Source organism: Chanos chanos, chromosome 2 (assembly GCF_902362185.1).
Source record: "Chanos chanos chromosome 2, fChaCha1.1, whole genome shotgun sequence".
Taxonomy (NCBI): Eukaryota; Metazoa; Chordata; class Actinopteri; order Gonorynchiformes; family Chanidae; genus Chanos; species Chanos chanos.
In genome coordinates this window covers 54,973,820-55,000,605 of record NC_044496.1, presented here as the reverse complement: position 1 = coordinate 55,000,605, position 26,786 = coordinate 54,973,820, and the positions used below count along the sequence as shown (strand labels likewise).

Below are 26,786 nucleotides of genomic sequence, written 5' to 3'. Positions count from 1 at the left end.
CTCATGCACACACGCACACACACACACACACACACACACTCTGTCTCATTTTGATCTCTCATTAAACACTAAAAGAATTTCATTTGAATCTGCTCAGTATTCACAGATGTCCATAGTGTGTAGTCAGAAATGTCCATAGTGTGTATTGTATGTTTTGGAAAAGCATGAGAGAACAGGAGTCTTGTTATCGCTGTGGACACTATCTGCTTTAGTAGTGCATAATATGCCGTGTGTGTGTGTGTGTGTGCGTGTGTGTGTGTGTATGTGATATGGCTGATCTGTCTATTCTTCAGACATGAAAGAAACAGACATAAATCACTGTCAGAGAGAAGGAGCTTGAGTTTACTGCATGTGGTTTTTTTTTTCCTGTTATAAAAATTAGTATTTCTTTGACGGACGACTCCTTTCACAGCAATGACTTTTTCCTTTGCTTAGCTCGAGTGAAAGGATGAGATTTAAAACAAAAATGAGGGCAAAGAGAAACAGAATTGAAAGAGAGAGAGACAGAGAGAGAGAGAGAAAGAGACAGAGAGAGAGAAAGAGACAGAGAGAGAGAGAGAGAGAGAGAGAGAAGGGGGGGGGGGTGGCAAATTGTGCCTTTGAGAGGACAAACGAGATGAGATGAGCGAACGAAACAGACAGATAGAGGGATAGAGTGAGGGAAAACTTTGACACCGATCCACTTGCTAGCTGCCTGACTGAATACTAAGCTCTCTCAACAATTCATTAAGCAGCCATGAGGGCAGAGCCTCCATAAATGCCCTGGTATCGTCGGCATGACGACATGTGACGAGCGCAGTCCTTCACTGTGGGGACAAAATGTTACCTATCAATCCACATCACATTATCTTTCAAAGACATCCCAGCTACACTAACTGTTAGCTTTCCACTGGCCGTTAACACCTGGATGCCCTCTAAGAAAAGTGTGTGTGTTTGTGTGTGTGCTTGCACAATGCGATATGTGTGCATGCTGTGTTAGTGTGTGTGTACAGTTTTGTTCTTTGTCACCCTCGCTTTAGGCTTGATCTGGCTCTCGGGTCAGGTGTGTGTGTGTGTGTACTGTGTGTGTGTGTATGTCTGTGTGTGGGTGTATGTGTCTGTGTGTGTGTGTGTGTGTGTGTGTGTATGTGTGTCTGTGTGTGTGTGCATGTGTGTATTCATGAACACACAGATACTTGCTTCTGTATGGATATCTCTTCAGCTGGTATTTTCACAGTTTTGAATGAACGATTCCGGGTCCGCTCTCCTGTGGGCCCTTAAGGGTTAATTGGAGCCCATTTGTTTGAGGTGAGCTCTCGATCAAAGCTCATCAAGGGCAGCCAACATCAATCAAGCCAGACATGAGAACCATGGCTGAGACATCCAGGCATTAATCAATGACCTCCTTTCCCGCCACAGACTCTGTGTCTACGCAGCACTACTCAAACACAGTCCACCATTCCGGCTCAACACAGCTCAGCTTCCCAGTGTCCCCAGGGCATTCCACACAGATTAAAGACTAAGTACCTGCAGGTGCACGCTGAGTAAATACACAGTCCTACGTGAGTGCAGGCCTAGCCTGAAGGCCAGAGGGTCAGTCTACGCCGTGTCTTTGACCAACTTTCTGAGTAGGTCAGTGAGTGAGACTAAATGCTAGAGTGATGAAGACAGATTGGCTCAGTAAATAGTCGATTCCAATGGCCACTACAGTGTTTGTGTGTTTACATGTGTGTCTTAGAAAGAGAAAGAGAGGGAAACAGCATTAAATAACATGTGCCACAACAGATAAGTCACATAGGTTGAGTGAAGTGTGTGTGTGTGTGTGTGTGTGTGTTTGGGCATCATATGGAAACATGTGGAAATGTTCACCTAACACAAAAGGGTGTAAGAATTGTAAACATCCCTATAAGCATGTGTGCGTTTAACAAATAGTGACATAGTGGGGACAACTGTTTTGTTCAAAAGCATGTCAAAACACCAAAAAATACCAAAACACAGCAAAATACCAAAGTAAAAAAAAATCTTAAATCATGATTATGGTATTACTAATGCTAGTAATTTGAGTAAAATGAGAATAAACAGGAAGTCCTCACAAAGACATAAAAACAAACCTCTGTGTGTGTGTGTGTGTCCTCTCTGTCCTCTGTTGTATATATGTGAAGGGGAAATACCCTTTCCTCAGACAAGTAATGTATCTCTGAGAACTCCTGGAAAAATCCTTTAATTAGAATGTCAATCACACTGTCTTTAGGTAGGTATCCCATGATGCTTTGCTCTCAGTCTTGTTATAGCCTCCAACTCCAATCACATACAAACCTGTGCAGTTCTACAGTGCCCCCCCCCCCCCCCCCCGAGGCTGTGGTCTTGTCGTATATCACACAGTTGCAAAGCACTCACAAACCTCTGAGCTACTCTTTCTTCTACAGGTGGTTAGTAGAGATTTGATGGCTTTCCAGTACACCCACCGTGAAATTGTGCTTTCTAGCTAAAGCTGCATGCGTAAGAGCTCTCTCTAACAGAATGAGCTATGACTGCTGGGAATTTCTGTGACAAAATACTCGTCGACATTCGCTGCAATTGCGCGCTGCTTTATTGCGTCTTTTGTGAGCTGTGTTTGCAGAGCTATGGATATGTTTGTGATATTGATACATCTCTGTCGGCACACACACACACACACACACACACACACACACACACACACACAGTATGTCTGTGTGAGTGCAGAGAAGGGTGTATGGAGCATGCCTTTGTTTGTGTAACTGCGATTGGGCACTGATTGCAAGCTGGGGAGAAAGCCCATCATGCCTGGATAGCTTTCTCTCTCTCTCTCTCTCTCTCTCTCTCTCTCTCTCTCTCCCCGCACAGCCCATCCAAAGGTCATTCCCCTTATTAAACCCTGTCGTTCATTTACACAACACCGCCCCTTCCTTCACCCTGTTTTTTTTTTCTTTTTCTCTTTTTTTTTTTGTGCTCTGTCTGACTGAAATGTCCCAGCACTTTAAATGAGCTCTCACTCTCCCTTCCACCCTCTGCCATCTCTCCGCCCCCTTTTCTTTTACTTTTCTTTTCTTTTCTTTTTTTTACTAGGACCAGACACTCACACTCTATCAGTTTCTCTCATCATATGCACACCTCTTCGTGAACCTTCAATCAGAAATCTCTCTCTCTCTCTCTCTCTCTCTCTCACTCTCTCTCTCTCTCTCAGTGGGCTATGGTGTTGATGGAGGAGAATGCGTCTGCTGGCTGACTGACAGGCAATCTCCTCCTTAACAAACACAAGCTAAAGGCAGAGAGCCACGCAATGTGTCTGCCTTTTGTTTTAAATAAGAGGAAAATGCACTACACAGGCGCTGCAGATTGGACACAATTTTATTTTCTATATTTTTTAGTTTGGTTGTTTTGTTTTGGGGGTTTTTGTTGTTTTTTTTTTTCTTTTTCTTTTTAGGTAGCATATAAATGAGACAAGAAAAAAGCATTTATTTTCCTGTGGACTAAGGTTTTTTGAAGCATGGAAATATCATTTATGTTCAAAAAGATATTGAACAACAACAACAATAAAAAAAAAAAAAAAATCAGTTGCTTGTTGTCGCTTGCAACAATTCTATACGTGAGTCTGAAAGAAAACAGACTGAAAGCTAGGAAAAGATGACAGATCGCAAATGATGAAACATTCTAAATTGGAAAAAAAAGAATAATAATAACAATAATACAAAAAAAAGAATCGCCAATTCCAACAATTCCATCGATGCAATTCCACCCATCTCATTTTTTCTTTATATTTTTAATCTATTTTTTTTTTTAATTTTCTCATTAGTGTCGTCCATAGAAGCAGGGAAGCTCTCTACCTTATTGTGGGTCTGTTGGTGCCAGCCACCTGCCCCCCATCCTGTTGCTGTAAATTATTCCCGGCTCATGAGCTCATCTAAATATCCCTTTGCTTTGTTTGTTCTGCATGATTATGTCTGTGAATGAAACGCTTTGGCTTTGTCTGACAAACAAAAGAGAGAAAGACTAGTCTTCAAATGCCTTTATCTGAAGGGAGCTATTCCTTTTTTTTTTTTTCCTTAAAAGAAAATAACAAGGCATTGATTGAAAGAAAGACGTCCCTTCAGCCTCCCCCATCTCTGTCTCTCTCTCTCTCTCTCTCTCGCTCTGTCTCTCTCTCTCTCTCTGTCTCTCTCTCTCTCGCTCTGTGTCTCGCTCTCTCTCCGGGCTTTTGGAGATAGTGCTGAAAGTGTGGGTGTTAGCTGCAGGGTGTGGGGGGGGGGGGGGTGTGATGGAAGACTTCTTGCTGTGTTGACATCTGGGCTTGCCCCTCAGGACCAGGCCCGGGGGCAGACAGAGGGGACACGGCACCCCACCACGCCCGTCTGGCTCTCTTAGGGACCTCACATTGAGTATCACGTGATGGAGACCACCAACAGCCAGCATAAGACTCAAAAACACAATCGCTCATGGGCCCACCTGTTGCACAGAGAGGGGAAAAACATTATGGCCCCTCTCTTAGTCTTTGTCTTTATGCACTCACGGCTATAGGGTGTTAAGCTCCATGGTGTTCTGTGTTCCGTGCCTCTGTTCACTTCATTGCAGTTCTGTCTGTTAGCTATACTGCTAGAGGACAATTCTGAACTGTCAGAAACCAGAACTTAACCTCCCTGCTTTCTCTCTCTCTCTCTCTCTCTCTCTCTCTCTCTCTCTCTCTCTCTAACAAGACTGGTTACAAGCCCTCATTAACATCCTCCACCGCTGCTGACAACTGCAGAATAGCGGCAGAATGTGTCGCCATGGCAAAGGTTCTACAGTTTCCATGGTGTCATAGTCCAACTCATTTGTACTGCGGGCGCTCTGACAGTGTCCTTCTCGGTTTGACTGAAAGGAAGGGCATAAATGCCTTTGTTTAGCTTTTTTTTTTTTGCCCTCCCCATTTCTCTTTCTCTCTCTCTCTCTCTCTCTCTCTCTCTCTCTCTTTCTGTCTCTCTCTCTCTCTCTGTCTCTCTCTGTAACGAGATGGCGTGACTAGAGCATGGGGTTTTAATTAAACCGACTGTGCTGATGAGGGGATATGTTGTCTTATCTCATCAGCGCTATGGCACTAGTGTGTGTGTGTGTGTGTGTGTGTGTGTGTGAGTGACCCCTACTGTACCTCAATGTTCCTGTCAAACCTAGATCTTGGAGTTGTCAGTTTAATCAGTCAAGGAGAGTGTAATAAAAATAGCAATAAATGAACTCACAAGTCACATCTAACTGAGCTCATTCTCAGTAACAGTACCAGAGCTTGAATCTCGATGCTGAAGGCAATTTGTGCTGTCTCAAACAAGAAGAACACTTCTGTATTTCAGTCGGTGATGTATCCAGTATCCAGTGTTATCCAAAGACACGCACTGACTGTGAGAAGGTCTTAGACCTGTTGGCTTGGCAGACAGACACCATACTCTGTATCATCCATAAAGTTGTTTTTTTTTTTTTGCCGTTCATATTTAGCGGCGTATTTCTAATGGACTCTCTGAGGCCGGCGTGGATCTGGCGAGGCGATGCTTGCCAGGAGAGAGAGATGGACTCACTCTAGAGCTAAACACATGATGGATAGGATGAGCTGTGAGGGGAATGGCCTCTTTTCTGTCTCCAAAGGTTTGTAATTGCTGGAGAAAGAGGATGCTCAGCAGCCCGTACTATAGCCCTAATGGGATTATTCCCCGAGCTGGACTCGTTGGGAGAGGCGGGGCTAATCCGATTCTCTCCAGTGTAGTTCATTCGCTGTGCCAGACTCTCCAAAAGAGGTACAGAGATAGAGAGAGAGAGAGAGAGAGAGAGAGAGAGAGAGAGGGGGACAGAGAGAGAGACACTTACCAGCACCCCCCCCCCCCCCCCCGCCCCCACACCAAACGGCTCCCATGATGATATGAGTCGTCGGCACTAGAGACCCAGACTATTCACAGGGTGCAGTTCAGTTCACAAGGTCCTTTGAGTATGTGCAGGAGTCATTTCCATATTTTCTCCAAAAGAACGTGGAGAAATTCTCCAGGGAGTGTCTGGGAATCTCTGTCTGGGAGTAAATTCTGGAGGCGTTGGGCGTCTCTCTCCCTTGCCCTGGTCGAGTCTGACTTTCAGGTTTATTGGCCAAGTCTGCTGGTTTTGGCTGATGTACTGGGCATCTTCTGTGTGTGGTTACTGTTGCACCCTTAGTCTAATGATGCTTTGCTTATTTGAACACTCTGACAATTCTGTGTGTGTGCGCATGTGTGTGTACGCGTTCATAAGCTTTTGCGTGTTGATGTTTATGTGCATGTATGCATGCGTGCGTGCGTGCGTGTGTATACATGTGGTGTGTGTGTGTGTGTGTGCGTGTGTGTGTGTCTGTGTGTGTATGAGTTTACTGTAGATTTTCTATTGTTGGATCATGGATTTGTCTCATCACTCCAAATGTCAAATCTCTTTAAGTGTGTCTAGCAGACTGGAAAATCTCTCTCTCTCTCTTTCTCTCTCTCTCTCTCTCTCTCTCTCTCGCTCTCCCTCTCTCTCGCTCTCTCAAACACACATACACACACATATTTGGAGAGGCCAGAGGACAAGCCTTTCTGGGAAGGGGGCTGATTGCTGTCCTCTCTCCCGTTTTAATTTTGTCTCTGCCTCTCTTAGTAATAAGAGAAGATAGACAGATAGAGAGAGAGAAAGAGACGTGGGGGGGGAGAGGTGTGTGTGTGTGTGGTGGTGGTGGTGGGGGGTGCTTCAGGCTGAATGATGCTGGAAAAATGCCTGTCTGAGTGTCTATTTGTCTATTTGTCTGTCTATCAGTTTTGTGTAGCTTGCAGATGGAGGGCATTTTCTCTGTGTCCAAATGCGTGAGAGTTCACTGTAGCTAACTAAAGCCTAATGAAGAGGGACAGTTTCCTTAGGGGAACCCAGAACAGGTTCAAAATTACCTTACTGATACAGACGTTTCAAAGGTGTTCACTTATCCCTTGTCCACTGTCAGATGCTATGCGCTCCTTCTACAGCAAGCATAAGCTCACAGGTTACTGCAGAAACATAAAAAAAAAAAATGAAAATGTCTGTTTTTTTTTTTTATTTGTTGTTGCTGAATACTTTATTTTACTTATCCTCTCTGATAGATATCCTGAAAAAAAAAAAAAGTAGTTGAAGAACTTTGAGTTTTCATGACTTCAGCCATTTCATGCTAATTAGCACCGCGGGCAAAGTTAGCTTTGATAAGAACAGTGGAGTGGTTACGGGGCAGTGTGTGGCAGAGGAGATGGAGAGGAAGGTTTTTAGGGGGTTACTTTTCATTAAACTGTGTGGGCGTTTTCAATGAGACCTCAGCTCCGTCTCGGCTAAGAAGCCCTTTTCTCTATTAAAAGGGGCTGAGAAAAGGATGCGTTCTCGCCCATTAGCTTAGCATGGCTAATGATCTCTTGGCGTTCATTGTTTATCCAAAATGAGGCATTTTGATGAAGCGCTCTATTAAAACAGCTGGTGAGATATTAAGCCTGCACTTTGCATGCCAGAGTTATTGTTTTTTCTCCTTGGGCGTGACTCCTGATTGGGGAATAGTTCATCGTGAAAAAGTGTGCGTTGCACGGCAGGGGTCCACAGGAAGATGGAGAAAGGAAGAACAAGAGAGAGAGAGAGAAAGAGAGTGAGAAAGAGAGAGAGAGAGAGAGCCTTAAGTCATGGCTGACAGGAAGTAAATGCAAAAAATACCCCCCCCCCCCCCCCCCCCCCAAAAAAAAATGGAGATGGAGATGAAAAAGATAAAGCTCAGTGGAGCAGCTGAGATGGAAAAAGAAGCAGATGATGGTTATGAGAGATGGAGAATGAAACAGGAGAGTTGTCTGTGAATATGAGCTGGGTCATAGCGTGCTGTCTTCGCCTCGTCTTCCTCCCCACCACGTCTCACTGGATCACATCAAGAACCAGGCAATGTCCTGTGTGTATGTGTGTGTTCGTGTGCATGTGAATGTGAATGTATGTGAATGTTTGTTTGTAGACTCTCTATGATTTCATGTATGTGTTTGTGTCTGAGGAGGGAGGGGGGGGTGGTCTGATGAGGCATGTGAAAGAGCGAAAAGAGAGAGATTGTCTCTCATTATTTGTAGGAGTCTGTGTGAGCCATCATTGGATGCCAGTGGTGCCAAGCCTCATCCCCAGGGAAAAAAAAAAAAAACAGTAAGTATCGTGTAAGTGGACAAAAACTCGAGGAAAAGAAGAAAGAGAGATATGAGTAAAAAGAGTAAAAAAGAAAAGATGGTTTGACAGTGTGCACACTAACTGCCTCGTCTCAAACTGTGAACACGCACAGACCTAAAGATGAATTAGTGCATTGTTTACAAGAGCACAACTCTTTTCTCCCTCTCTCTCTCTCCCTGTCTCGTTCTCCTAAATAACACCTTGTGGGTGCAGCAGTGATTACTGAGGTGATTCAGAAAAGAGAAGAGAGCTTCTGTGGGAACAGACGTGAGCAGAGAAGTCTGCTTTGTCTGCTTCATATGCTAGTGAAAGTGGTGGGCAGACGCTAGCAGATGTCCCCCCTGTCATCACACACGACTAAGAGTGCTTGTGTCGCTCTCTGGGTGTCACCCCCCCCCCCCCCCCCCCCCCCCCCCAATCCATCTGTGGCAGCCAGAACTGAGACTGATCAACTCTGACTGACTCGACGACAACCTACCGACAGACTCACACAGAGAGGGAGAGAGAGAGAGAACTGTGTATAGATATTTGTCCATTACACTGGGTATACTATATGTTAAAAATGAACGCACTGAGAACACAGATGAGAGTGGGTGTGGTGTGGTCCGGTCAGTGACTGGTTTGGGTGGAGGAGACGTGTGTGGTACGGCCAATTACTGGTTTGGGTGGAGGAGACGTGTGTAGCTCAGTCAGTGACTGGTTTTGGGTGGAGGAGACGTGTGTAGCTCAGTCAGTGACTGGTTTGGGTGGAGGGGACATGTGTAGTTCAGTCAGTGACTGGTTTGGGTGGAGGAGACATGTGTGGTTCAGTCAGTGACTGGTTTGGGTGGAGGGGACATGTGTAGTTCAGTCAGTGACTGGTTTGGGTGGAGGAGACGTGTGTAGTTCAGTCAGTGACTGGTTTGGGTGGAGCAGACGTGTGTGGTTCAGTCAGTGACTGGTTTGGGTGGAGGAGATGTGTATAGTTCAGTCAGTGACTGGTTTGGGTGGAGGAGATGTGTATAGTTCAGTCAGTGACTGGTTTGGGTGAAGGGGACATGTGTAGTTCAGTCAGTGACTGGTTTGGGTGGAGGAGACGTGTGCAGGTTTGTAAGTGACTGGTTTGGGTGAAGGGACGCGTGGAGGTGTGTAAGTGACTGGTTTGGGTGGAGGGACGCGTGCAGGTTTGTAAGTGACTGGTTTGGGTGGAGGGACGCGTGCAGGTTTGTAAGTGACTGGTTTGGGTGAAGGGACGCGTGCAGGTTTGTAAGTGACTGGTTTGGGTGAAGGGACGCGTGCAGGTGTGTAAGTGACTGGTTTGGGTGAAGGGACGCGTGCAGGTGTGTAAGTGACTGGTTTGGGTGAAGGGACGCGTGCAGGTTTGTAAGTGACTGGTTTGGGTGAAGGGACGCGTGCAGGTGTGTAAGTGACTGGTTTGGGTGAAGGGACGCGTGCAGGTTTGTAAGTGACTGGTTTGGGTGAAGGGACGCGTGGAGGTGTGTAAGTGACTGGTTTGGGTGGAGGGACGCGTGCAGGTTTGTAAGTGACTGGTTTGGGTGGAGGGGACGTGTGTAGTTCAGTCAGTGACTGGTTTGGGTGAAGGGACGCGTGCAGGTTTGTAAGTGACTGGTTTGGGTGAAGGGACGCGTGCAGGTTTGTAAGTGACTGGTTTGGGTGAAGGGACGCGTGCAGGTTTGTAAGTGACTGGTTTGGGTGAAGGGACGCGTGCAGGTTTGTAAGTGACTGGTTTGGGTGAAGGGACGCGTGCAGGTTTGTAAGTGACTGGTTTGGGTGAAGGGACGCGTGCAGGTTTGTAAGTGACCCCCTGGGGTGATAACTTGTGGCCTGTCTCAAAACTCTCCATTTTGTGCCCACGTTGTTTACCTTTTTAATTAGACTTCCTCTCTCCTGTGAGGCCCAGAGTGCTTCATTAACGCTGGCGTTCGGGTGCAGTTCTGTTCCACGCGACCGCAGGGACGAGAGCTCCTGATGGAGACAGCTCCGAGCCGGAGTGGGGGTGTGTGTAAAAGTGTGACGGTGATAAGGCTGATGTGTAAGCATGGAGTGTGAGCTTGTGGACGATAACACACCTCTGTTCTGCTCTGTTTATCTCCAGCATACGGCCGTCATTTATCTCACAGCTCGTCTCTGACGACGACAGAGAGAGAGAGAGAGAGACCAAGAGAGAGAGAGAGGGAGAGAGACAGACAGACAGAGAGAGAGAGAGAGAGGGAGAGAGACAGACAGACAGAGAGAGGGAGAGAGACAGACAGACAGAGAGAGAGAGAGAGAGAGAGGTTTCTGAGGGTGACCCAGCTGAAGAAAAAGAGAGAGAGAAAGAAAGAGAGAGAGAAGTGAGAATCATCGTGTCATACAGAAAACCTGTGTAGAGAAGTGGCTCGTTTCTGGCTGAGCGAGATGGAGGGTTCTGCTTCCCAGCAGTCTCTTTGGAAGCACAGAGGGAGGAATATGGAGGCTGTCTGTGTGTGTGTCTGTCTATGTGTGCTGCTGTGGGTAAGGCCTGCACACAAAGGAACAGACAGACAGATACACATTTTACAAGTGCTGGGAAACGATATGTGTAGCCTTACCATGCATCCTCTAAATCCCTGATTTTTTCTACACCAAAAAAAAGAAAATTCAAAAAAAGACATTTTTTTTCTCCCTCATCACAACTTTCAAAACTATGTTCTGTGTCCCCACCAACCACCACCACAGAATAGGATTGTGAGAGAGAGTGGAGAAAGAGAGAGAGAGCAAAGAGAGATGGAGAGAAAAAAAGATGGAAAGAGAAGAAGAGAAGCATGTGGTGTTAGTATTCCCGTGCATGGGTCAGAGGAAGCTGATGGCTGTTCTGTTAGGCTCAGGGCTGGGGTTGTGTCAGGAGGCAGAGCTCATCTCAGCCATTTTGTAACAAGGTGTCGTGACTCACCAGAAGCGCAGCACTGCCTACAGGGCCTGAGGAGTCACAGAGCGTGGAAGTGCTGCTATGACTCATGAGTGACATTCCTCCTTTACTGACCAGCCTCACAGCAGCGAGGCAGCATGTGGCCCAGCCCGGTGTCACGGCACAGTGTGTGTGTGTGTGTGCGTGTGTGTGTGTGCGTGTGTGTGTGTGTGTGCGTGTGCGTGTGCGTGTGTGTGCGTACGTGTGTGTGTGTGTGTGTGTGTGTGTCTGAGACAGAGAGAGAAAGAGAGAGAGAGAGCAAGGAATGCTCCATCTAAGTCTATATGAATTATCAGAGATATTTGCCAAAAGCTGAAACTCTAAACTCACAAACTTCAACCTAACCACTGTTTACATTTGACCGACTGTCTATTTACATTTGACTGGCTGCGCTGATTGGACACGTTATCTCCGAAACAGAATTTTCCAGCGGAGAAAAAGTCACACAAAAATGTGGCATTTCCAAAAACCTTTTGCTTGGCATGTATCCACGGTTTCCTCAGTTTTAGCATGTCAGCTCCATGGATCTGTTTCTTCTTTTGATTTCATTTGATTGTACAACAGATTGGAAGGTCAAACTGAGAGGTGTGTGTGAGTGTGTGTGTGTGTGTGCGAGTGTGTGTGTGTGTGTGTGTGTGTGTGTGTCTGAGAGAGAGAGAGAGAAGGAGAAAGAGAGAGAGACCTTCATTCTTTTAGCACCTCCAGAGTAGATGATTATAAATGAACAGAAATCTGTCCTTCTCACACACTGACCGCTATCTGTCACTCTCTATTAATCTGTGCAGCTAGAAGAAAAAAAAAGAAAAGAATTCTCTTTAGATCAGATTAGATGAGAAATGAGAGGATCCATCTATTCTTAGATTTGTCATGTGCCCCAAACGCCATTTCTATTTTTTTCTATTTTTTTTTTTCTTTTGAATCTCATGCTTCCCTCATTTTGTAGGTCATTTTGTGTAGTAAAGGTCTGTAAAAAGTCTCCCAGCGCTTTTGATGAGCCTTCATCCTTCCTTTCATTCCTCTCATTCTTCTTCATCTTTACTTTTCTTTAAGAAACCAGACACACTCTCTATCTATCGCTTTCAATAAATGAACACACACACACACACACACACACCTCTTCCCTAACCCTTAATCTCTTTCTGTCTCCGTCTCTCTCTCTCTCTCTCTCTCTCTCTCTCTCTCTCATTGCCTGTTTTGTATTAATCCTATCTCTCTTCTCTCACTCTTCCTTTCCCTCATGTATTCAGCCCCTGGCAGGGTGCTGATGGTGGGTGGTGAACTAGCGGGAGTTGCTAGGCTGAGCGACGTGTTGGTTAACGAGGATTGATCGGTTTGTGAAGTGAGTCATTTGTATTTCTGCTTTTGTAGTATGTCACTGTGTTATAATGAGCTCCTTTAATGCAATCAAGAAACCACAACTTGGTAAATACAGCTGAGGCCAAGCGCAGGGCCTATTGAAGACGAAACAATTTGTGTCTGAATCAGCGCTAATTAGCTAACTTTGGGCATGTGGTATCATAATTGAACATATTACAGTACCGCTTCTCCAGCTGGATCCCGTATGAAAGAGAGAGAGAGAGAGAAAGAGAGAGAGAGAGAGAGAGAAAGAGAGAGAGAGGAGAATGAGGAGGAGAAGAGGAAGGAGCGATCTCGGCTTTGGGAACCTTTGTTTATCAGAAGAGAAGAGACCTTTAACTGGCTTGTCCCCTGGGGAGACTTTTTTGGCTCCTTTTTTTTCTCTGAAGCTGCTTTGTTTTCTCAGATGCAGAGAGATATGAACCAGAGAGAGAGAGAGAGAGCGGGGGAGAGAGAGAGAGGGAGAGAGAAAGAGAGAGAGATGGAGCGTTAAATGCTTGTTCTGCTACTTGCAGCTGGATCAGAACCTAATGAAGGTAGTGACTTCCTACTGGTTTTATACAGTCAGCCACACGTGAGAATGGCAATTAACTCAGCCCTTCTGTACACACTCACACACACCCACGTGCACACACACACACACACACACACATACATGCACACATATATGTATGTACATATGCAAAATCAGGTGCACACACATATATGTATATGATTTCACACACACACACACACACACACACACACACACACACACACACACACAAAGAAAAGGTGTTAGAGAGTAAGAGAAATCCCTGAAAGATGTCATGTTGAAGCTATTCTTGTCATGTTGAAGCTATTCACCGCACATTATAAATGAGAAAAAGAGAAAGACAGCACCAATGTCTGTTTTCTCAGAGGCTCCTTTTCTCTCCATTTCTCTCTCCTTTTCTCTCTATTTCTCTCTCCTTTTCTCTCCATTTCTCTCTCTCACTCGCTCACTCGCAGTGAATCTCCATCTGTTCTCTGATGGATAGCTGGGATCAAATGATAAAATGAGTTGTATCAGCCCTGGTCTAGATCTTTCTCAGGGTCAATATGTGCTCTGATCACCATAAGATTTCAGGCTGGAAATCTCAGAGTGGAAATGAGGAAGATTCCACAGCAGACGACAGATAGGAATGTGTGAGGGGGAGAAAAAAAAAAAGGACTTCTAGAATCTTCTCTTCTCCCCCGGTTTTATGTGAGAACTCACACCATCCCACTCTGAATCAGAAAGTGTGTGTGTGTGTGTGAGTCCAAATGTATCCACATATGAATATAAGCCCACATTATATATTTCTGATACGTTCGTATACAGGGTCACGTCCTTCCTTCACTACTCTGAATGTGTAATTGTCTCAACAATGGGAACATCCTCGGTAAAGGAGGACAGGAAAAAAAAATGGGAGCTATGTAAAAAGAAGAGGATTAACAATAGAAACATCTAGAGGAAGAAGAAGTAAGAGGGAGAGAGAGGAAGAGAGAGAGAGAGAGAAAGAGAGAGGGAGAAGAAGATTTTTAAAAGCCGGGGTTGTGCGAACAGACGTCACAAACGTGATGTGACTGGCCTGCTCACAATAGAGATAAAAGCGTCTGCCCCATCCCACCGAGACCCTCGACTAATGGCTGCTCAGCAGAGGAGCTAAACCCCTGGGAAAGAGAGAGAGAGAGAGAGAGAGAGAGAGAGAGAGAGAGAAGCGAAGAGGATGGGCAGCCCCAGTTCCTCATGCTGTGAGCTCACTGTAGTCACTCAATGTCTCTCTCTCTCTCTCTCTCTCTCTCTCTCTCTCTCTCTCTCTCTCTCTCTCTCTCTCTCTCTGTGTGTGTGAGTGTGTGTGAGGGGGAGAGAGAGCAGTGACTGTTGAGGAGACAGTGAGGCAGGCAGGGCCAGCAGTACAATAGCAGAGTGGTTCTGATTGGGCTGTGGACGTGTTAGTGGATGTGAGAGCTCTCTCTCTCTTTTTGTGTCAGTGAGAGTGCGAGTCTGATCTCAGGCAGGAAGAGACACTTTCATCGTGTCCTCATGGATTGGTGAAGGGAATCTTCCTCTCAGAGCATGGAGAAAGGAGAAGGTGAGAGATTCTGTTTAGTATAAAAAAAAAAAATGACCCGATCTCTATGCTATTCTTCTAGCGGTCGATCAAATTTCTGCACTTTTTTTACATCTTGTGAATCGTTTTCTGAGGTGTGAGAGACGGTTTATTAATTGGGTGTTGTCACATAGATCCGAGAATGTTGTGGATTCTCTCGGTGGATGCTGTGAAATGTTGAAGTTTGTTTGGATTGTTCTTGTGGAATTGTGGGACATGTAGTCTTTTCTTTTTTTTTTGGAGGATGAGGTGTTGAATGCAGAATGTGGTGATGGTCTGAGGTCATGTATTGATCGTGTGAGATTGTATCCTCTGTTAGTCGAGTGCTGAGTGTTTCTGTGAAGCTCATCTGGATCAGATGTGTTCATGCATTAATCAAAGACTCCTAAGCAAATATATACACATGGTATACACACACAGGCACACACACACACACACACTCACAGGCATGCATGCACACATGCATATACACACACACACACACACACAAGCATGCACACACTCACTCACTGGAAGGTCATGGTTATAAGAGTATCATGAGGTAAATGTCATACACACACGCGCGCGCATGCACACGCACACTCACACACTGGAGGGCCGTGGTTATAAGTAGCATTAAGAGGTAAATGTCTTACATACATACACACACACACACACACACACACAGGATGTTATCTGTGATCCATATTATTTTAGGCAGATTGTTGTGTGTGTGTGTGTGTGTGTTTGTGTGTGTGTGTGTGTATCTATGTACGTGGTTACAAGACCAAACTTCTATATAGTGTGTATCTCTCTCTGAACATATTTATTAATTTTTTTATTAACTCATAGTTTTATATCAGTTCGTCATACAGATGAGCATTTTCAAATGATTTCTCAGTGTCATTAATGACATGGTTGAATGGATTGACTTCATGAATCTTGCTGAATAGAACTAGAGAACACATGCAGATTTTAACAGTGTATGTGTATGGTGGCAGTGTATCAGGAAGAAAAGTCTAATAGATGCCTTTATAACCAGTGACGTAAAGTCAGACAGCATTAAAACGGCTGTGTGTGATGCTATCAGTGTTCTGTTGCTTTTCTCACAGAGAAACTCTTGTCCCCAGCACTGTGGAAGGAACATTCTAGCATATTTGATTTATTTTGACAGTTACATAGAAGTGCTGAATGAATAGAATGTCCTTTTTTTTTTGTTCTTTTTGTCAAAGGCTTGGCGTGTGACAGTACAGTACTTTGCAGTACACTTCCTTTTTCTTTTCTTTCTTTTCTTTCCTTCTTTCTTTCCTTATTTTTTTACCATACCATCATCAAGAACGACCATGAACACTCATTTTTATTTACTCACAACAGGTTTGTACAGTTCCCCCCCCCCCCCCCCCCCCCCCATGGCCTTTTACGCAGACAGTTTAACACACTATTAAAAACCACTTAAGTACGATACTTTTTCTCTCTTGCCAGTTAGATAAGAAAAAGATATTTGCCACACTTTAAAGAGGTTGTATCTTAGTGTTTCTTTATACAAATGTGAGATGCGCTAAAGGCCTGTGTAGTTAGGCTGGGATAATTAGCTCATAAACAGTGGCGTTAAGGGTCACCCTAATGAGGCAAAGAGTCGTGCGCGCGCGTAGCAGCACGCTCTGCCGACGTCCGATCTTGTGTAGTTAATCAGGAGACGAGGTTACTTACCACTAGGTTAATGACACACATTAATATGTTGCTAATATACCCCGGGTCATGCGGTAATTAAAAATCTCATTTTCAACTCTGAGCTTAAGAGGCTCTAACTCTCCTTCATCTTAACATTACACCGTTCAGGAGACAGGGAAAGACCCAGAGAATGAGAGAGAGAGAGAGAGAGAGAGAGAGAGAGAGAGAGAGCGTACACGTGTGTGGTGTTTAGTGCTAACAGGTTAGTTCATTAGTCCTTGGGTAGCATACACTTTGTGGTGTCTTTAGTCACCACAATTTGTTTGTATCCTTTTGTATGTGTGTGTGTGTGTGTGTGTGTGTGTGTGTGTGTGTAAGAGAGAGAGAGTGTGTGTGTGTGTGTAAGAGAGAGAGAGAGAGTGTGTGTGTGTGTGTGTGTGTGTGTGTGTGTGTGTGTGTGTGTGTAAGAGAGAGAGAGAGAGAGAGTGTGTGTGTGTGTGTGTGTAAGAGAGAGAGAGAGAGTGTGTGTGTGTGTGTGTGTGTGTGTAAGAGAGAGAGAGAGAGAGTGTGTGTGTGTGTGTGTGTGTGTGTAAGAGAGAGAGAGAGAGAGAGATAGTGTGTGTGTGTGTGTGTGTGTGTGTGTAAGAGAGAGAGAGTGTGTGTGTGTGTGTGTGTGTGTGTAAGAGAGAGAGAGAGAGTGTGTGTGTGTGTGTGTGTGTGTATACATAAGCAGTTCTAGGTGTTGCGTCAGGTGCTCGGTGTTTACACCCTTAGACAAACTCTCTGCTCAGGGAGCTTCAGTCTCCTCAGAGTCAGCTGATGCAAAATGCCACGGCCTTTACCTCATAATGCTGCTTAGGCCCATGACCCTCCTCTGTGTGTGTGTGTGTGTGTGTGCGCGTGTGTGTGTGTGTGCGTGTGTGCGCACACGCGAGTGTGTGTACGTTTCTGTAAGCAATACAAATAAGAGAGAACTCTAAACCAACAGACTAATTTGCCTTCTTGCTGTTACTGCAACACTAAATATCAAGCTATAGACATCTGCTCTGCTAATAATTAAAGTTCAACATTGAAAATTCTTTTCTTTACTTTAGAAGTCTCTATTTGTTGAAAAAAAAAAAAAAAGACATGGTATCTTAAGAAAACTGGTGAGACCTGAGTGAAGCCTGCTCACTTTGAGATTTAATTTTATTTTATTTTGAGAGATTAATGCAGTGTATCTTCCTATTTGCTTTGACTTTCAGTCAGAGAACAGATCATTCAGAAGGGGATGGGGCGGGGGGGGGTTTGATGTGTGAGGGGGGTGAAGGTTTTTGGATTAACAGTCTCCTCGGAGGCCTTTTGCTGCTAAACGCATTACTGCGGCGACCTGCCTGAGAAACACACAGATTCAGTGTGTCTGTGACCAAACACAGAGCACACTTCAAAGACAGCTCTTTACCTCAGTAATCCTTCATCGTTGGATTAGCACCTTTTGCTGCTAGTGGCAGCCGGAGAAAAACAAAAAATGACTTAAAACCCCCAAACACTTTTATAGGTGTCAAAATTGATGGAGAGAGAAGCTGAGAGAACAATGGAGAGAGTGAGGAGGGGAAGGGGAAAAAAAGAGTGTTTAGTTAGATACTGTTTGAGAATTTTTTATTTATTTATTTTTTCAGAGGTAAAACTGGGTAGGAGGAGTGTTGTTATCTACCGTCGAGAGAAGGATCTCATTTCTGTTAGCTTTGATCTTCAGAGCAGCTGAGTGCTTCTGAAGACTTCAGATTCAGGAGGGAGAGAGAGAGAGAGAGAGAGCGAGAGAGCAGGCGGCACAGAGAGACGATACAGGGTGTGAAAAAGGAGAGAGGGAGAGAGATATCAAACTTTTCTCTCTCTCTCTCTCTCTCTCTCTCTCTCTCCCTCTCTCTGTCTCTCTCTCTCTCTCTCTCTCTCTCTCTACCATGATAAAAATAGACCGCAGAGTTGCCGCTGTGCGGAATGGTAAACATCAAAGCCAGAACAGTCTGGGATTGTAATTAGCAATTCATACAATATACATCCGCTCCAACAGCTGATCTTAGTGAAGTGAGTCGTAATGGGGTGTCTGAAGCTAGGGAAGCAGGAAATGGAGAGATCTTTTGTTTTGTTTTTTTTTAATGCTTGTAAACTCTGCTTTAATCTATGCTCCCAAAGCTCTATTGTAATGTATTGTAATGGAATGTAGTGATTCTTATAATCATAGGTTTGTATAATTTGTATTGACGCGCTCATGGTTTGGAGGTAGAGGACCTGGTCTTGTATAACCCAGCGGGTTATGGGTTCAAATCCCAGATCGAATGGTTCATACTCTCACAGGTTGATCAAAGCTTTGTGACCTTAGAGACAGCAAACAGAAATTGAAGGTTGCTTTGGATATGCAATTATATATTTGTGTGTTACATTTTGAGACGACTGTAAATGTAGGAACATGGAACGGTTTTCAGAGGAAATACAGATTTAGTGTCATCAGCTTATGAAAGTGTAACAACAGAGTTCTCACTGTTCTGTGCCAATGCTTTACTATGAGTGAGTTATCTGAAAGGAGAGAGACGTGGGGGGTGGGGGGGGGGTGAACTCTTTTTCTCAGAGAAAAATGATGAGCTTAGTATCACACTTTCACCTTGCCACCTCACGGTTTCTCTCCCTGTCTCCCTCTCTCTCACTCTCTTCCTCTCTCTCTCTCTCTCTCTCTCTGTCTCATTCTCACTTGTCTCACTATCCTATTGTGAAGAATTGTCATAGCAACCTCCAATTTCCAGAGGGTGATAGCATGAAGAGGAGAAGGTGACTGTGAGAACGCTTTGGCGTCTACCTCCATTGGCACAGAAGATAGCTCAGGACTTCACAGTACCAACAGCATATCTGCCTCTCAAAGCAAACAGCCACCGAGAGCTATTTTGGGCCAGAACAAACGTTAATCTAAAGGAGCAGGCTCGGGCACGTTAACGATGGCGCTCATAAACGCGGAAACACAAAGCTTATCGCTTCGCTCCGTCAAAAAAAACCTCGTCGGTGCGTGTCTCTGACGCTCACGGCTGACCTTGAATCCCGTTGACTCTTTTTCGGACGTTTTTTTTTTTTCTTTTTTTTTTTTTCTGGAACGGTTTAAAGGCCTATGAGGATCCATTTTTATAACTGAAAAAGGCATCTGTCTATGCTCTCAACAGAAGGATTATTCCTTACGTAATTTTGTGTCTGTGGCAGCGTTTGTTTGTTTGCTAAAGAAATAAGTTTATGTCATGTACGGCAGGTAGACAGCTGTTATCGTGGTTTAGTGGTGGAGGGCTTGTCTTGAGGATCAGAGGCGGAGAAATGAGAGAGGCTTGTCTGACAGATTTGGTGTTACTAGCATTAGTAAACAAGATTAGACATAGGAAATGCAAATATAAGACTTCGTGATTTTTTTTGGATAATTATTTTTGTGATTTACGCTTCAAAAGAGAAAAAAAGAAATGTGGTGTGAAAGTGAGACTAATTTACATGGATGTATTCAGCAGAGACTTTGACAAAACACCCAACACATAACAATACATAATACAACAGCTGCAAATGTCTCAATAAATAATTATGCATATATTACACATTTTGAATCCTTGTTCACTCTTTTTTACATTAGCTTCTGAAAGGGTTTTGTTAAATGAGACAGAGAGAGAGAGAGAGAGAGAGAGAGAGAGAGAGAGAGAAATGCACAAAGAGGCAATGAGGTTACCAGTGTACACTGCTACATGTTGACATCACTTTTAGTTAATCAACGTGAAGCACAATGCAGAACACACAAACACACACACACATACACACACAGAGACAAAGCGCGCACAGATGATGTGTGATGTTGGGTGAAATATGGATGTGGTGTTATCGGTGTGTATTTTTCTTTCCTTAAAAAAAAAAAAAAAGCATTTATTTTCTGGTTTGTTTGTTTCAGATATGATCCAGTCACTCTTTGTTATTTTTGGTCTATTTGTTTACACTAGTTATTATAGGAAAGAAAAGACGTCGGCAGAAAGTAGTGAGTGAGTCACTCTCGCCTCAGAAACGGAGAGGATTTTGAAGGCTCCAGTCAAGTGTCTTCACAGTAAACAGACCCCAGAGTAGAAGCTGTCTCACAGGCTAAGGGTGCCCTCTCTGCTCCCTTGCCCTTTTGACAGGTTTTCAGGTTATCTGTTATCAGCTAAAGAAATTTTCACTATTTTCACTGATGTTAGTCACTTAGTAGTGTATTCATAGCATGTAGATATTTGGAATATTATTTTGATTTTGTTGTTGTTGTTGTTGTTGCTGTAATTCATGAGGAGCTCCTTGGCGGCAGGATGGAGAAAAAGAGAGAAATATCAGGCTTATTTTGGGAGGATTAGAAAGGAGCTGGAGGCTAAAGATGCTGAATGTCGTGCGTGAGAAACTTGAAGTCAAACATCAAAGTGTTTTGGAGAAATGAAAAAAAAAAAAGAGTTTTTGGATTAAAAAAAAATCTCTCTTAAGTAAAAGAAATTCCTGCGTCCCTAATTAAAACAAGCTTGTTATATCTTCTCCAGACTTCTTAATGAATGTGTACGTGTGTGTGTGTGTGTATGTGTCTGTATGCTTGTGTGTGTATATGTCTGTGCGTCCATCTGCCTGTGTGTGTGTTTATATGGGTATGTGTGCGTGCATGCGTGTGTTTGTGTGTGTGTGTGTGTACGTGTGTGTGTGTGTGTGTGTGTAGTAGGTATGATAATTGAATAGACAGATTGAGTTCTGTCCATTAGAGTTGGTTTAGGCTTGATGTTAGGAGTGACTTCACTTACTGTCCATCAAGAGTTCTCAGCCTTATCAGACAGACTCAACACAGCAGCCGTCAGTGTAACCATTAAGAGAGGAGATCTGAAGAGGGTGGAGCTCTCACACTTATCTGCTCTGCTTCTTCAGGTAGTCACAAAATGGCCTATTGCTCAGAATCAACGGTGCATGCGCGAGTGTGTGCGTGTGCGTGTGCGTGTGCGAGTGCGTGTGTGCGTGCGCGTGCGTGTTTGCGAGTGTCACTTTCCTCGCCACACTCCTGTTTAACTGTGTCCCTGTATTTGATCTTGCAAACAGCTTTTCCTCCTCATCTCCTGTCTTCCTCTGCCTGTCTGCTGGCTGTACAGGTGGGTCTGTTTTCCGTGTCTCCAGCGTGCGGAGGGGTGTGAACCCTGCGTGATGCAGGTGTTGCGGCAGTGTGTCCGCGGGTGGTGCGGTTTTGATGGAGGAGACCGCAGAGAGGGAGGGGTCGGTGTCTGATGATGAATTGCTCTCATTAGACTGGTAATTTGTCACTTTCCATCTGAGTAGGCTCCAGCTGTCTCCCCGCTACTTTCTGGCCTCTCTCGCTCTTCATCTTCACGCCGACCAGATGGGCGGAGTGAGGGAGCGCCACGTCCCCTCTGCTGCTGGACAGTGTGTGTGTGTGTGTGTGTGTGTGTGTGGGTTTCAGTCAGTCTGCAGTGTGGCAGCTGGAAGATGTGTGAGCCTGTGGCTGGAGTGTGAAGAGTTGTCCGCCAGTCTGGTGCAGTCGTTAGGTTTTTTGTCAGAAGTAATGGTCTACTCTGTGTGTGTATGTGTGTGTGAAGAGTGGTCCTGAGTCTGTGGTTATTAGGTTTTTTGTTTGCAGTAATGATTTACTCTGTGTGTGATGTTTTCAGCAGAGGGCTTGTTCTCGCTGTATGTTGTGGATATATGACATATTCAGACATGACATTGTCAGTTTGAAGACTACAGAAGTTTAGTGATCGCTTTAGCTCAGTCTTTAGTCAAGCGCTTCTCTCGGGGCAAAGCTAAACTGTAGGGTTTAGTGTGTGAACAGGCAAGAACAAAGTTTTGGTGACTCTATGTCTTGCATCACTAAGTGCTGATCTAGGGTCTGCCCGGCCCCACCCTTCCCCCCATCCACGTAACTATATTAATTAAGATTATGAAAGATGAAAACTGATCTTAGGTCAGCTCCCTGAGAGATTTGATATATATGATGACTGATCCGATTAGAGGAGGACCCAACGGTGTATGCTAACAATGACAGAAGAATAAAGATCTCAATATCTTATCCGAGTGACAGCGTGTTGAACCAAGCGTCGATGAATAAACTTTTTCTGTTTGACATTGCCTTGTGCTGAGTGCTGAGCTGATAAACAGTGAGTTGTGTATGTGTGTGTGTTCGGGGTGGGGGGGGGGGGTTGCATCAGGCGACAGGTTAAATGAGAAATCATCATTCAGGATGTGACTGATTGAGAGCTGGCAGGCGGAGACAAGGCACTGTGTAGGTATGGAGAGAGAGAGAGAGAGAGCCAACGGTTACAGTTTGTTTGCCGTTCAAAAGCGTGAAATTCCTCATCGTCCGACCGCGTTTGTCAGATCGCGTCGGCGAGGCTCTCCGTCACAGCCGAGCCGCATCAGAACTCATCCGTCTGAGGAGACATTCAAGGTCACGGGCTCGACAGCCAGCCATCAGAGCCGAGAGAGGGGCCTCTGCAGGCACCAGGCTTCAAATGGGACGGTCACTGAAGGGGGACAGAGAGAGAGAGAGAGAATAGGGTTTAGTGACAGACAGTGAAAGCAGCCAATCATCCAGAGGAACATTCAACCTAGTCCAACCCCCACGCCACTGCCACCACTCCCTTGCTTCCTCACTCTAGCCAGCTTTTGTTCTATTAACACAAAGCAATTTACACTGACCTTTATTGAAATATAGCAAAAATAAATTACAATAGTTAAAAAAATGCCCCTGAGCCTAATTGCAAAGGAGATTAAGTTTCCCATAATTGCTTTTGGCCATCTAACGCAATTTTTTTCCTTTTTTTGTAATTAAAATGATTTAAAAATTTAATAACCCCCCCCCCCTCCACACACACACACACACACCACTCCACCCCCTCCCTCCTCTCCAAATCTCCCTTTGCAAAGTGTCACCGATATCCTCATTACAGAGACGCTGGCCCAACAGAAACACCATCCCACTTCTTCCACATGATCGAAAGTTATGATTGGTTTATTCAAATTAGTCGAGGGTTTTTTTTTTACATAATTTTCTATTTTTTTTCTTTTTCTTTGTTGATTACGCCGCCCGAAGCAGTTTTGCCCGTTCGCCCCTATCTATCTGCGGCTGCGTGTCCTCTCCTTTTCATCCGGTCTTTCACTCTTTCGCTACACTTTTCTTTTTCTTTTTTTTTTTCCCTTACCCCTGTCATGACAGCTCTTCCCCGTTCTCTTATTGCTTGTTTGCGTCTTATGTCTCTTTATGTGTCACCATGTTCTTGTTATCCATCTTTTTACTTCCCGTTCCGTCTGTTTACACAGTTGACCTCCTCTTCTTCTTTCCTTGATCTCCTCATTACACCTCTCCACAGCAGGGCCATATTCACCCATTGTTTACTCATTTATACCTGTGTGTTTACCCAGATTACACAACTCTCTCTCTCCTCTCTCTCTCTCTCTCTCTCTCACTCTCTTAAAAGCGTCATGATAAAGCAGCTTTGATCTTGGTCAGATCACATACTGAGCATAAACATTACTCTGGATCTCATTCCCATTGCGTGTTCTTCTTATTATGGTCCAGGCTCTTCCTCTTGGGGTGCACTTAACCGCACAGAAACATCCATTTACGCCCGTTCACCCTCCTGTCTCTGGGCTCCTCTGGTTAAAGCCCACCGTGCGTCATTATTTTCTTTGTGTGGTGCTTTCTCTCAAATCCTTTTTAAAATTAGGGTCAGCGGTGACAGAGAAGCCAGTTGTGAGAAGTCGTATTTTCAGAACAAATTCACACTCAATCTGACCTCCATCATAAAATGACTCTGATTCCACATATGCACCGTGATCATGTCTCTCCATACTTTAGTGGCAACACTCCACAAGAAAGAAAGAAAGAAAGAAAGAAAGAAAGAAAGAAAGAAAGAAAACAGGAACGTGGCACTAAGTGTTGCACGATCTTGCGAGACACGTATTTGTAGATTCATGGTCTTTTGATTGACAGTCTCTCCTGGCTTTGCTGTTTAAGGGGAACTTTAAAATGTTTGAGGCGATAAGTGAGAAATGATCATTTTACCGTGAAATTCTTACAAGACGACACTATCGCTCTGTGGACTTCCTCTTTCTACTGTGAGTTTGAGGAAGGTGTACTGGTGCTAAGGAGCACCAGTACACACTGGTCTTAATTATGGCATTATGGCAATGATGAGAAACTGGAATGTCTTGGAATCAATTTTTTATTATATTACTAAGATTCTTTTTAATAAGAAACTCTGCTGCATGATCTTTCGTGTATATATAAATACACACACACACACACACACACATACACACACACATATATATATATTGCTGAAACTGTGCAGCAGTCAGTCCTGGAATATCTCAGCTCTTAAACCAGTGGAATATTATCACAGAGCGCTATTGTCAGGATTTTCCACATGATGATGTCACAGAGTGATGTTTTCAGAGTTTTGCATGTGATGATGTCACAGAGGGATGTTTTAATAATCCACATGGTGATGTCACAGAGGGATGTTTTAATAATTCACATGATGATGTCACAGAGCGACGTTTTAATAATTCACATGATGATGTCACAGAGCGACGTTTTAATAATTCACATGATGATGTCACAAATCGATGTCTTCAAAGTATCTCTTTCTCTTTGTCATCTCATAGTCACATTCTACTGTTCTTGACACTGCTTGTGTGTGTGTGTGGGTGTGTGTGTACTTGTGTGTGTGTGTGTGTGTGTGTGTGTGTGTGTGTAACAGCTGTATTTTCAGGATGGGCATGAGTCATGCGCTAGTCCATAGGGATGTATCAGTTTCATTATGAGTGAATAAGATTTAACAAGATTTCCGTGAGATTGTGTGTGTGCGTGTGTGTGCGTGCGTGTGCGTGTGTGTGCGCACGCCCGTGCACGTGTGTGTGTGTGTGCGCTCTGTGTATGCGTGAATGTGAAAACTTTGTCAGTGTTTCACATCATGCGTTCGTAACACATGTCCTCCTTCTATCTGTCCATTCTTCAGGTCGTCCCCTCCCTCCCTCCACTGCCTCCTCCAGCCTCCTGCCCCCTGCCCCCTCTCCACCCTCTGCTCCCCTCCACCCTGCTCCTCCAGCCATCAGGGAGTGCCAGGTGCCCCTGCTGGACAGCAGCTCCTCCCATACCATGCTGGAGCCTCACCCAGAGGACCAAATCTCCCCCAACTCATACCTGCTCCGGGCCCAGCCCACGACCGGTAAGACCCTCCCTCTCTCATCTCTCATTGGCTCATTCACCCTGTTTCACCATGTCACTCATCAGCTATGTACTTGCCTTTGAATCTCCTCTGAATGTATATCAGTGTATGATTTGGGGGAAAAAAACTGTCATCTGGGAGGTTCTGAGTGATTCACCTGGGTTTACAGTTACAGAGGTGCTTCCCACACCTAGAATTCATGGTTCGAATCCCATTCATGTCATATTTGCTGACTGGGGCAATAAATCCAAGGAGATACAACTGGACATGTTCCCTTTGGACTAATATGTTGCCCAGGGTCTTTGTGGTTAGGTGAATATTATTGTTGGGTGGTAATGTGAGAAAGTGGGGCTGCCACCCTTATTGGCAGTCATTCCTTAACTGACTGACACACAGGCATGTGACTGAAATAAGCATGAGTGATGGGACACTCTGAACGCTAGAGAAAACTGACGAAAAAAAGCAACAAAACTTTTCACTTCAGCTGCATGAAAGTCTAAAGAAAAAGCAGGAATTTTCAGGACTTATCTGCAGTTCATCTACATTACTCCTGGCTGTGTGCAGTGCTGGCCTGTAATTTTTTTCAAATAACTCAGGTCTTAATCATTTTTTCAAATAGCTCAGGTCTGAATAATTTTTTTTTTTCAAATAGCTCAGGTGTCTCAGGTCCCACGGCACTAATGTTATTACGTAACAAAAAAAAAAAAAAAACGAGGTCAGACTCCTTTCCTCTCCTGCTTTTTTGACTTTAAATTCGGTCGTGGAACGAGAGCTCTCCCCTTTACATCTCGAGTAATTAACTTTCTCCCCGTGCCGCAGAGTCATCCGAAAACCGCGGCCCTGCCCTGCATCGAAATCTGTAATCTGGGATATATTTAGTGAGGAGGAGAGGTCGGGGGAAGGAAAGTTGTTAATGCAATTTTTCCCGGAATATAATCTATTGTTAATGGAATTAGGCTCTCCTTTGATCTGCTATAAATCTTTATTATGCTTGATCAGGGGACTGAAGGTTGAAGAGCAACATGATTATAAGCCCTTTAAAATGACATTACATCATGCCTCTAATTGGTTTACTGTTTGGTGGAACAACATTCATCTTTGGCAGACTAAGCATTTACGCAGTAAATAAATGTGGCCTCCAATACTGACAGCGGAATGGCTCAGGGAGGAAAAAAAGGACTAAAGATTAAAAAATTATAGAGAGTGACGGAGAGAGCGAGAGCGAAGGTGGGGGGGGGGGGGGGGGGAGAGGGGGGGAGAAAGAGAGAGGCTGGATATGAAAGCTTGGTGCTGCGGTGTCTGTGTCCTTGCCTTAATGAACGTCGTGTTTACAGTAAACGA

At 44.5% G+C, this 26,786-nt stretch overlaps 1 protein-coding gene across 1 annotated transcript in view; it reads left to right on the top strand.

The window, feature by feature from the left end:
- tenm2a (teneurin transmembrane protein 2a) overlaps positions 1 to 26,786 on the top strand; it is a 121,334-nt gene that overhangs the window by 16,757 nt on the left and 77,791 nt on the right. The window contains exon 3 of the mRNA XM_030765576.1: positions 25,236 to 25,445. Within this exon, the coding sequence (XP_030621436.1) occupies positions 25,236 to 25,445 (210 nt within the window). The remainder of the gene's footprint in view (positions 1 to 25,235; positions 25,446 to 26,786) is intronic.